This window comes from Notechis scutatus, chromosome 6, assembly GCF_049901735.1.
Source record: "Notechis scutatus isolate UNSWTSFEM ecotype Mainland chromosome 6, rNotScu1.2, whole genome shotgun sequence".
Lineage (NCBI taxonomy): Eukaryota > Metazoa > Chordata > Lepidosauria > Squamata > Elapidae > Notechis > Notechis scutatus.
Genome location: NC_142014.1, coordinates 59003636 through 59016096, shown reverse-complemented (window position 1 = coordinate 59016096; position 12461 = coordinate 59003636). Strand labels below are relative to the sequence as shown.

General features: G+C 37.8%; 1 protein-coding gene and 1 long non-coding RNA gene across 3 annotated transcripts in view; both read left to right on the top strand.

The window, feature by feature from the left end:
- The window catches only part of TXNRD1 (thioredoxin reductase 1), a 33762-nt gene extending 22321 nt beyond the window's left edge, over window positions 1–11441 (top strand). Inside the window, exons 8-14 of one of the 2 annotated variants that reach the window (XM_026694996.2) lie at window positions 505–597; window positions 1641–1717; window positions 2389–2545; window positions 2927–3034; window positions 4532–4627; window positions 6498–6632; window positions 10705–11441. In XM_026694996.2, coding sequence (XP_026550781.2) covers window positions 505–597; window positions 1641–1717; window positions 2389–2545; window positions 2927–3034; window positions 4532–4627; window positions 6498–6632; window positions 10705–10773 — 735 coding nt within the window. In that variant the 3' untranslated portion in view covers window positions 10774–11441. The remainder of the gene's footprint in view (window positions 1–504; window positions 598–1640; window positions 1718–2388; window positions 2546–2926; window positions 3035–4531; window positions 4628–6497; window positions 6633–10704) is intronic. The other variant, XM_087968418.1, reaches the window with a different exon arrangement.
- A 76-nt stretch (window positions 11442–11517) lies between these two features.
- On the top strand, window positions 11518–12165 carry LOC148130234 (uncharacterized). The gene is made up of 2 exons (XR_015750133.1): window positions 11518–11648; window positions 11975–12165. It is a non-coding gene; the product is annotated as an uncharacterized LOC148130234 (long non-coding RNA).
- The last annotated feature ends 296 nt before the right edge of the window (window positions 12166–12461 follow it).

Sequence of the window (12461 nt, the reverse complement as noted above, 5' to 3'; positions counted from 1 at the left end):
CACTACTGACCTCTGTTCTTAGATTTTCTAACAGATTCTTCCTGCACTCAGCACCAATTATCTGAACCATCATCAGGCTAAGAAAGAATGTTTGAATAGAGCAGTATATAAAGTTTCTTGGTGGACTAGGAATGGGAAATTGATGAGAACATAGATTTTAAAAGGCTGATCTATCTTTTTGCAAGAGACGTGGCTGCCTCCCCTGTGCCTAGACCATTTTTAAGGAGTCATGGATTGATGTGGTCACATGAACAGCTTCCTAAATACAGTATTACTAGATTCAAAATTGGTTTCCTTTGTGTTCAAACTGCTGGTTTCTTTGGATGGAAAAGACCAGCAGAAAGAAAGACAGGTAGACCCATTGCAGGAAATTTCTTGAAAAATGATCATAAGTTGTTTTCTTTAAGTCTCAAGATAATAATTAAAATATAAATATACTTGTGATTAAAGTTTTACCACTATCCCCTACTTGAAGTCAGTATTTAATTTATAAAAATATTGCAGATTGAACAGATTAAGAAAGGAACTCCTGGATTACTAAAAGTTACAGCTCAGGCTACAGAGAACTCTGAAATAATTGAAGGAGAATACAACACAGTAAGTACTTTCCATTTGTTATTTTAGTTTCAGTTAAACTGTGTAAAATGCCTCTGAGCAGAATAGGCAAAGGAGCGAAGAACAAGATGCTTCCTCGGTCAATGTTAGGATGCCTTCAATCATATTGGTGAAAGATAAGATTCTATCGAAACGTTGAGGACCACAAATGAATTTAAAAGGCCGTATAATAGGCTGAACTATTTGCATTGATCTTCCATCAGATCTTCCTTCAATCATAAAATTCAGGAACAGCTGCTGGCTTTTTAATGTTTAAGATCCACTCCCTGAGTTGACTGTCTAGAACTAGGGTGGTTTTCAATGCTTTTGAACATTACAAGGCTGGATCAGATGCTTAGTTTTTTCCTACCTATATTCACTTCCTGATACTTGTGTACTTGTACTCATGTTGGAAAAACATAAACCACATATACATAAATTATAACAATAATGAAAGTAAAAAGTTGGCAGCACTTAAGGAAATGCCAAACATTGTTCCTGTTTGGCTGTGATGGACAACTATTTTGTGGCCAAAATGGGGCCACAATTAATGTAGGAGTAGGGCCACAATGAGATATTAATGGAACAGTCGTTTAGGTTTCATGGATATGAATGGGCCTGGATTTTGTAATATTTTTATATCACTTTGGATATAGTGATTGTGGAATTATTTCCTTTGGTCTTTTGATTGTACAAATGAGGTTTATCTAACTATTTTCATATCGTTCCAGCCTCATAACAATAAGAAATTAAAATTCCACAGTGTTGATGGCAGAAGGATGTTAAGGCCTCAAAGAACAGTATAAGGAACAAATGAAATCTTTGATGATATAACTTGCCCAACTGTGCAGTGTGATCTGATCCACACTGGTACTTGTTCATGAAATTGTGACATTAAAGCTGTTGCATGCTAATGTTATTTGAAACAGCTATACTATATACATTTTTCACCACTTAATTGTGTCGTGCCTTGTTGAATATTCACAAAAATCCTCATAAACTTCCTAGAATATGTGGAATTAAATTAAAATATTGCTGTTCTTCAGGTGATGCTAGCAATAGGAAGAGATGCCTGCACAAAAAAAATTGGCCTACAGAAAGTTGGAGTGAGGATCAATGAAAAGTAAGGCTAAATTTCTTGTGTTTGTTATAATATGTCTCTTTCTTGCAACATTAATCTTCTTGAAGTTTTTATGCATATAATTTTTCAAGGAAACATACATTTCTCTTCTGAAACATAACTGCTGCAGCAAGAATGACACCATAATTACAGCTTCTTATTACTGGATATGCCAAAAGGGCAAACTTAGCAATAATTAAAATGCTAATGATTAACATTCTGCCATTAAGGCTTTTGCGTTATCTCACCTTGTCAGATGTATTGGGCAAAGAAAACCCTGAGCAATACTTTTTTTGTTTGTTTGTTTTCTTAGTGCTTTTGATGGGGTGCAGAGCTTATTTTTTTAGTAATTATATAAGAGGAAAAACATGAAAAATACGGCTTTTCAGTTGCAGCATTATAATAATTATAGCCCTCCCCAGCTGTATGTTTGAGACGAGTGGCTATATGAATTGAATTAAGCGTAAGAGTAGTACTTAAGGGGGGTTCAGACAGGGATGTTATGCAAGAAACTGCATTGTTGTTCCAATCACCAATTTTTCTCTAAGATTGTTTCTCTCCAAAGCGTATGTTATGGTCCCTTTTTAACGAGATGATGGTTCTTTTAATCTGCAACCAAAGCCTTGCATATGGATCATCTTCTTTTCTCTCTCTCTCATCTGATCAACTTCTAGTACAGGAAAAATCCCTGTTAATGACAAGGAACAAACAAACGTGCCTTACATCTATGCTATTGGAGATGTCCTGGAGGGCAAACCAGAACTCACCCCCGTGGCAATTCAGGCGGGAAGGTTGTTGGTGAGGAGGCTTTATGATGGAGCATTCACAAAGGTAAATCAGTGCTTATCATTGTGGTTGTAAAAGCAAAGGTTTTGAAATAAAAAAATGCATTTTTGTTTTAGGTTTATACACCTGTGATTGGTAGCTGAACTGACAGCAACAGTCTCAAGTGAAATTCTTTCAGATGTTTGAATTACAACTCTCTTTGGACTACAGCCACCATTGCTGGCAGTTAGGGATGATGGGCATTATAGTCCAACAATATCTGAGGAAAATAAACCAGGGAAAGTTTTAGTGGTTTTTTTTTCCTAAGTTTGTGATTGCTCTTGAATTAAATGCTGCTACTTTAAAATAATCTAATGCTCTAAGATATTATATGCTTGTGATTCTGACAACTATAATGCTTATGTCCAAACATTTTTCCCTTGACAGTGTGATTATATAAACGTCCCCACTACAGTATTCACACCTTTGGAATATGGAGCCTGTGGTTATTCAGAAGAAAAAGCAATTGAAAGATTTGGCAATAATAGGATTGAGGTATTTTTGGAAACTGCTAATGTAGACTATGGCTTGTTTGGTTTCTTTTCTGTTTTGACATGAAATTCAGGAAAAACAAATTGCATTCCAAGTCTCTTGATGATCATAAACAAGCAAATGATCGTTATCTACTCACCCTTGAGTTGAGATTATCTGCACTTTATATGATTGTTAATTTTATTCCGGGTGTGGTAGGATCTACTTCTATGAACAAGCAGGTGGTTGGATCTGAAAATCTAATTCTGTGTTTTTAAAGAAAAACACCATACTGCCTGCAGAGCACTTATCTTTTTGATAAGCAATATGGCGTCTTGCCTGGTGCCAGGGCCAGAAGTCAGTGGGGCATGGCTCAGAAAGGGGAACTCTCCCCATTTCTCCCAGGCAATTCTCCATGATACATTCTGGATCAGCTTCCTCATCCATGATCAACTCTTATTGACTTTATTACAAATGACGTGGTGTTCAGCACCAGCAGCCAACAACCCAGAGTCTAAAAGGTATTCCATATGAGCCTGGGAATGAACTCAAGGGCCTGGAATGTGCCACAAGGAAAAAAAATACCCCTGGCTTCGTCCCATATCTTTCACTAAATTTTCCCATACTCCTAGTTACTGGGATATGTTACAGCCTCCTCCATTCTCTAAAGCCTTCCCTTGTCCGAATTGGTCCATGTCTAAGCCTGCAGACCCCCTCCCCCCATAAATACATGTCCAGTTACCTCATCCCTCCTTGCCCATCAGCCCAGGATGCTTCTGTTTTGTTTGCTGCAATCCCCAGTATTTCCAGTAAGCCACAGTAGGTGGAGATATTGGGTATTATTGTTCAACGTATTTGGATGACAATCAGGTTAGGGAAGGTTTATGCTCATGTAAGTTTTCATCAGAATTAATGGTGTGTCAGGAGCCTAAGAAAGAACATCTGGATATTCCTCACTTATCAGTTCCTTACCATTTAGAGCAGCGATTGAATATAGTGAGGAGGTGGATTCCCAGGAAGGAGGGGTGCATTCCTGAGGAGTAAATGGCTATTCACTCCAGATATTATGTGCCAAAGAGAGAGGATGAAGGCAGCCCCTCCCTGATAGTTCATGGAGCATATGGTAGATTCAATTAGTAGAGTATATTCAGTTTGACAAAATTTTCCCTATAGGTATGGAATAATAAAAGAATTCAGCTTGGAAGAAGCAAAGCTAGAGAACTCTGGGAGTTGAAGTCCAGTCATCTTTAAGTGCTAAGGTTGAGAAACACTGGTTTTGAGAAAGGCCATTAGTTAAGAAGTAGAAATGTCTCTTCTTTAACTAAGGTGGAAAAAAAATAAGATCTAAAATAAAAGCGATCCGGTTGCTGAAATGTCTGTAACTTTGTTCCTGTTCTTTTTCAGTAAATCTTGTTAAATGAATTTTTTGTTAAATGAAATGTTGAAGGGTGCTGACATGAGCATGACAGTTGGCTGAAATTCAGCATCAGTATTTCTATATCTTTTTTTTTCCTTTATCAGGTTTACCACAGTTACTTCTGGCCACTGGAGTGGACAGTCCCATCCCGGGACAACAACAGATGCTATGCAAAAATTATTTGCAATCTTGCAGATAGGGTATGCCAAGAACACTTTGCTTTTTTCCCCTGCAAAATGATCAACATTCCGCAGAAGGAGGAGAGGAAGTGTTAATGTTCATTTTGCACACATTGTGACTCACCACCTGATTGCTTTCTCTCTCTAAAGTATACCTGAGATGCTAATTGAATCTATGTCCTCTTCAGATCCTTAAATTGGAGCTATCTGGGGCTGAGGATGAAACTGCTGCCTTCATTTGGCAGGCATCAATGATATCTTGAAAGTATTAGCTGGTTAAAATCCACCCGCAAATCCACTTCTAAATTATAGAGTCATTGTATAATAATACCTTGGCTAAGCTTTGCAACCATTAAATAGTATTCCTCTTTAACTTTGCACAGTATTTAATTAATAGCTGTGAATGTTTTAATTTTCTAGATATAACAACAGCTGGAACTTAAAATACAGTGGAAAAACTATTGTATCCTTAGGTAGGGCAAGTGGGCCTTAGTCTCTGTGGATCCTTCCCACAGTTTCCACTGCAGTTAATTTGGACATATATTTTCTAATCTAAATCAGCTATTCCCTTATTTGCTGTTTATCAGAAATTTGACTCCTAAATTGGAAGTGATTACTTGAAAGTTTCAGGCCTGCAACAAGCAATATGAACCATTTATTCAGTCCTGCTGAGTGGCCCTTTTCTAATGCTACCATCAAAATGCAGCAGTTGGCATAAAGAGCCACCATTCAAAATTGCCTGTTTTTTTCCAGGACATTTTTTTCAGAAATATTAGAATATACGATATTTTAAATATAGGAGTTGTGAGGTCCTAATTGCTCAGAAATGATTGGATTTTGATACCATTATGTAGCATGTCTCTATTATGTCAGTGTTTTAGGAAAAACCAAGTCTTAGCAGCCAAAGGAATTCTGTCTAGCCTTCCATGACATATGGCTTAGGAGTGCATAAGAGTTTCTCAGAGTTTCTGATAAATGGTCAATCACATGTGAGGGGGTAGAGCTATAGAACATGCAAGGCCAACCTCAGTTTTGAGGTGCCTTGGATCCATATTCTTGTCTTTATTTCAAAGAATGTGGTGCTTTTTCCCATTTAGGCAAAGCCAGGGAGTTATATCCAATATGAATTCCACTAGGATATTTCCAGGTGGTAACTTAAAGTTTTAAACAGATTATGTAATAATCCTGTCAAGTTCAAGAAGCTGCAAGAACTGCAAGAGTGAGAACAGCAAACCAAGTTCCATGTTGATTATGGTCAGATTGGCTGGATTATTTGATAGAAAGCCTCCCATATTCTTTTTTTTTTTTTTGCAAAATGCATAATAAAAATTAACTGACAATTGGCAAAATGCATAATAAAAATTAACTGACAATTTGCTGCCCTTTCCTGATTCTGAGGACAGACTCCGTGACTTCTAGATTTTCTATTTCTTTGTGAAATCTTTATCTCCCTCAAGCCAATTCCTGTGGTTTAAGGGAGATAAAAGGTTATGTTGAATATCCAGGCGGGCTTCTCCAAATCACATTATCTTTAAACCATCTCACTGTGACTTTTAATAACTAAAAGCCTTTCGGGTTGAAAACAGAGATGATAGTTAAGTGATCATTGTTTTTTAAAGAAATGCTTTATCTATATATCAAGCAGCTGATAATTACTTGCTGGCTTTATATTTAGGATAAGAATGGCCTGTTGTCATCTTTTGCATCATTTTTTGGTAACTTGTAAAACTTTCCAGTTGAATTAAAATATATCCTTTGTGCAATTTTCCAGCTAGAATATATGGAACAGAAGAAGTCCAATGACAGTACTCTTAGAAATGAGCAATCTTTAGACAAAGTGGACAAAATAATTAGCTCAGTTAAGTCCTTTTTTGCTACTCTTGCTCCCTAGAATCGAGTTATTGGTTTCCATGTGCTTGGTCCCAATGCTGGAGAAATTACACAGGGATTTGCAGCAGCCATCAAATGTGGAATAAGGAAAGAACAATTGGACAGCACAATAGGAATCCATCCAGTCTGTGCGGAGGTGGGTATCTGGTGCGGGTTGGCAAAAAGACTATGTTTTCCTAGACATTTTATTATTTTGAACAGCAATTTTGATAAATACTTTTTTCTTCTCCTTTACTATAATCCGTCAGCTGTCCTGCAATGGGAAAAGTGATAAAAAGTGTGGAGCAGGGATTTCCAACCTTGGCAACTTTAAGACTTGTGGACTTCAACTCCCAGAAAGCAAAGGTGGCTGAGGAATTCTGGGAGTTGAAGTCCACAAGTTTTAAAGTTGCCAAGGTTGGAGACCCCTGCTGTGGAGGAGCAATTAAGGTGTTCAACTTGCACAAGGAAGTTTGAGGTTCAAGTATCCTTTGAAGCTGACTGGGACCAGTAAAAATGAAGGACAATCTCCCTGTAACTGGTTTAAGTTGCTGGAGAAAGTGTGAAATAGAAACCTAAGAACTTCCCAATAACAGAACTTATGTTTTCCCTGTAAAGGCTCTTGGGTTTAATCCTTGGTATTTCAAGAGAGATCTTGAAAAGTCTCCTATTAAACCCCTACAGAGTTTCTGTCAGTCAGTTTGATGCTCCGCTAAAATTTAGATTTGCAATGCTTAACAGAAATTCTTCACATTTACAATCAAAGTTTCATGCCAGCATGAGACCTCTCTGCAATACTGAATTGTGAATTCTCCTGTGAATCCCTGAAGCTGCAGTCTAAATAGTCCCTGAAGCTGCAGCTTGAACACATTCAAATGTGAGTAGATAAATAGGTACCACTTTGGTGGGAAGGGAACAGTGTTCTGTGTGCCTCGGCGTATAGTCATGATGGCCACATGACCATGGCAATGTCTTTGGACAATGCTGGCTTCCTTGGCTAAGAAACGGAGATGAGCACCGCCCCCTAGAATTGGACATGACTGGGCAGGGGAAATTTCTTTATAGAGAAATTTTTAAAAAAATATATTGAAAGAAGGCAGTGCTAGTATTGCTCCGAATTAGCAATACTTTCATATCGTTGCTAGGAGGACAATATGATTATTACTGGATACGATGGGTGTTACTTTTATATTTGGTGTACCTAATTTCAGAACTGTAAATTAATTGATTAACCTATTTTAGACTTGCTATTGAAAACTAAGACTGAGTGCAAGAAATCACAACACGAAATCATTTCTGTTTTTATTCTTGTTGTCTTACATCATAACTAGACTCACCTGATTGTATCACTAATATACTAATTAAAGCACACAATCTAATCCAATCTTAACTTGTGGTCCATGGGCCAGATGCGTCATGTGCTGGCCACCCCCACCCCCGGTTTAGCGAAGAGGAAAATAGTCACTATATCACATGACAACAACATAGCACCATGAGTTTGACACCCCTGATCTAACCCAAGGTCTTTATTTTGTTTCCCATAGAAACATCTTAAAAGTTTGAACTGAAAAAAATTAATACATTCTTTTCTTCAAAAGGCCCTGTGTTGAGAGAAATCCAGGAAAATCCCTTAAAAGCAACATATCTGTGCAGATGGTACAGAAGAGAGAATCATCTGGATGATTTCTCTCAACATTAAAATGGAAAGATTAGTTGTATCTTTGGAAAATTACATGTTAGAGTAGTAAAAAAATTGATTGAAATTATATGTGAATCTAAATGAAAACAAGAGAATGGATCTATTGTCTTCTGGTCCCCCTCTTCCTAACAGATCTGCAAATGTGGAATTTAAAGATGTGCAGAATTTTAGGCATGAAATTTTGCAAAACACTTCATTTTGCATTCAAATAAATTAGAATATAGTTATTATACTTAAAGAGAACTTTTAGCACTAGCACTGCCAAAGATCTTTTAATACTATTCAAAAATGAGAATAAATATTTTATAGTAATCAGTGTACTGTAATAATTAATTTGGATTTAAGCAAAGATAAATAAATTGCTATATTTAAAAAGCCAGCAGCTACTAACAATACTCTTCAAAGCCAGAGAGGGAGGAAGGTTTTCAGTCTGCTGAAACTTATCCTTAGTATTTTCAGGTGCACTAAACTTATTTGCATGGCTAAGATATGGAGATGCTGTATCCTTTTCCTATTTATTTTCTCCAAGGGGTGGCTTTGATGCCAGATAATTGCCTTGCTTTGAACCTTTTAGACCAAATTGTATTTAATTTCCTGTCTGTATTTAGATGTTCTGGTGTTAGCAAGGTTGCCCAGGAAATAACCAAAGACAGCCAACCCATCATATTTGTTGTCATTTCCTCATCAATTTGTTATCTGAGTTCAGGATTGAAAAAGCATCCTAAACACATCTAGAACTATGTGAAAAGTTATAACTGCTCAGACTACTGAACAAATCTAATCCACATATTTTCATAGATATCAAGGGCCATTTGCCACAGTCTGATGTGTTCATGTGACATTTTTGTTTGCAGTTTTCTTCTGATCCATCCAGGGCTGCCCTGAGATCTAATCTCATCCCTTGGGACTCTAGATTTGTGTTACTATAGCTTCAGATCCATGCATAGTGGTCCTTTAGGCAATATATTGTACAGTCTTCTACATCTCTTTCAAAAAAAAGTAACAGTTGAAGGAAGTGCAAATAAAAATGGTGCAAGGAACATGCTTTATACAAGCAGAGCTTCATAAAATTCATAATCTTATCTACAGTAATCCAGCTAGCCCTGCTTATCTTTTAAGCCTAGATTTAAAAACAAAAACCAGGAATGGCCATCTTATTTGTCTTAATAGGATTAGTACTTGGATGGGAATCCAGAGGGCAGTGTTTCTCCTATTGTTTCTCTTATTCTTTTATTTTTCTTATATGTAACCATTTCATGTATTCACAACTATGTATACATTTATACTTATTATCTTGTAAACAATTGGCAAATCAAATAAATAAAATAAATAAATAAATAGAGACTTTAAGATGCCTAGACTTAACTTCCCTGGCTGGGGAATTCTTCCCTTGTTGAAATCCAGCCACTTTAAAGTTGCTAAAGGCTGTAAGCTAAGTTGGCAAGTAAATAAACAAACAAAGGAAATGAAAACAAACTAGGGTGGAGAAATGCAATAGCAGCCACTGCCATATCATTACCAAGAAGGCAACATGGGCTTCTTTATGCAGCCACCAAAGAAGTTCATCTTGAAAGAGCTCAGCCTCACATGTTCCGTATGAACTGGCAGTGATTTCCAATGGCATCAGGTACAGATTTTCCCATCTCTACTTGGAAATGATGGAATCTGGGACTTTCTGCACATAAAGCATATTCGTTGCCACTGAAATGCAAGACCCATATTCTCCTATGAAATAGGGATTGCTTCTATTTGTGGGGATGCCTGAATGTCTTTTCAGGTTGACAAATCCTATGAGCATGAGGTTGTCCCACATTTCCTCCCACATCACTTTGGTCTCTTGAAAATATTTCTTAGCTAATGTGTAGAAAAGGAAACACTGCCCAGTCCACCCGAATATTTGTACATGACATATTAAAGATTCAACTTGTTTTACTGCCACACATCATGATTCTGTGTAAAATTTTTCTTTGATCAAGGGTAATCTTCCAAAATGTGTTTTATGATATATATTGGAGTGGTTCTCAGCCAGCAAAAGCCTTTAAGATCAGAGGACTCATTTTTCTAATTTCAGGGCAAATTTAAATAGATCATTCCTCTATAGTAAGGGTTGTTTTGACTGACTTCCACAAATTGCTAAGTCACAAACCATGGTTTACAAAACCCCAATGCCTGTTTCACACATGAAAAGGTCCATCCATGCAAGATATATTAAATATGACTTGGTAATAAGTGAGTCCCATTAGTCTTTTTAATCAGTCTTTACAATATGAAGAATGGACCAAAGTATTACATATATGAGGATTCTAAAACCCTGAGAAGTTTTCATAATAAAAATATCTGACCCTTGTGTGCTGCTTTGGCTATGAAAAACGATCTCAAAGTCAGACTAGTTATTTGTGGGTGTAGAAGGCCACACATCCACGGAGAACTGCTTCTTAGAATTGAGCAAATCAACATTACTTTCCATACCCAGAAAAGCTTTTCTAAACAATATCCATGGGCTTGTGTTTTCTTCCTTTTGTCTTTTTAGATATTCACTACACTGTCGGTGACAAAGCGCTCTGGTGGAAATGTTGCTCAGTCTGGATGCTGAGGTTAAAGTCACCTGCTGTTTGCCATTGCCAAAGACTGACTTTCATCATGGTTGCAACCTTCAGAAGTCCGCAGCCTGGGGCATAAGAACCATTAAGACCTACGTTCCCTCAGCTTCAGCTGGCAGAGGAGCAGACGAAGAACACTGAAAGCTGCAAATTAATTGTGATGATTGCACGGCAACTGGCATGACAGCAGGATAGGCCCATGATCAAGATGCTGCTGGCAAAGCATTGGCAAGATGCTTCCATGAAGTCGTAGCCTAAAACCAGTTTCTCTGGTAGGCAACGATGGAACAATTGCCAGCACAGCTTGAAACTCTTTCCCTCATTGAAATAAAGAGACTTAGCTTCACTTTTGTGATTTTTACAGACCCTCCAACAACACAAATCTATCTGGATCTTCTACAGAAACAAATGACCAAGTTCTGAAGAAATAAAAGTGTTTCTAAGATGAAACAGCAGATCATTGTGCCCTCTCAAATTCTGTAAAATTGAAAAGGATGCCGTGTCACTGTTATTCATGGTTTAGAAACTGTGCTGTATCCCTGATGCTAATTACACTGAGTCATTTCAACAGAAAAAAATCCCCCCCTCCATCATCAAAGCAAACCGTGTCTGAATTATTTATATAAAAGACTATATAGAAAGAGATTTATAAATGTGTTCCTGAAAGCTTTTCTGGTTCATAATGTTCCTTCATGCCTTCTGAAGTTTTTTTTTTTTTCTTGATGTGCTGGATATTAACGTGCTCTATTTAAATCTACTGCATCCCATTTCCATGCATATCACTCTTGTTCAATTGTGACTGAAGAAAACATGGGCAGTCTGTGGCCAGATTATTTCTGTAAGTAATCAGTTACTCCAGGGTCCCCAACCACCGGTCCGCGGACGTGCCGTCCACGGAACAAGTCCTACCGGGCCGCTAGTTGCTGGGCGCTGCCATCTTTTTGATGAAAAAGTGCTTCCAGTGAGCTTTTCGGTAGAAAGCCATTTCTACCTGGAAAAGCTCACCGGAGGCAACTAGCGCGCCATCTTTTTGATGAAAAGTGCTTCCGGTGAGGTCACCGGAAGCACTTTTTTCATCAAAAAGATGGCGCGCCCAGCTGATGCCGGTATCGGGCGCGCACCCAGCTGATGCCGGTTCCGGCCGCGGCATAAAAAGGTTGGGGATCACTGAGTTACTCTATTGCAGAATTCTCTAATCAGTTAGTTTATTGCAGGATTCTCCCAAGTCCCTGAGAGAATCTTAGAGAAAGAATGGTATTTGTCACTTCTGATTTAATCCTGTCTCCTTGGTGCCTCCCAAGTGGAAAGAAATATTCCTTTCCCTTCAATCTGACAGGTGCAAAAGATCAAATCCACACATAAAGGTCCAATTAAACTGATTTATTGCTAAACAGCCTATGCACAGGAATCTTCTTAACTAATGATTAGTATCTGCTTGGAGTTAGATAAGGGTCCACTAAACTTAAGGGCAGGGGGAGGAGAATTGTATTTAGCCTGTTTGTGGATACATAGGGATTTTAGGCCAATCTCTCTTTTAATTCCACCCCCAGGTTCTGCCACTCCTCCTCCTATACAATCCTAATATAAATTAAAGCTTTCTGCATAAATGATTTAAGGGCACTGATCTATGTTCTGAGAATGACGTGTGCCTTCCTCAGCAAGGTAGCATGGGACATAGTTGCAGTGG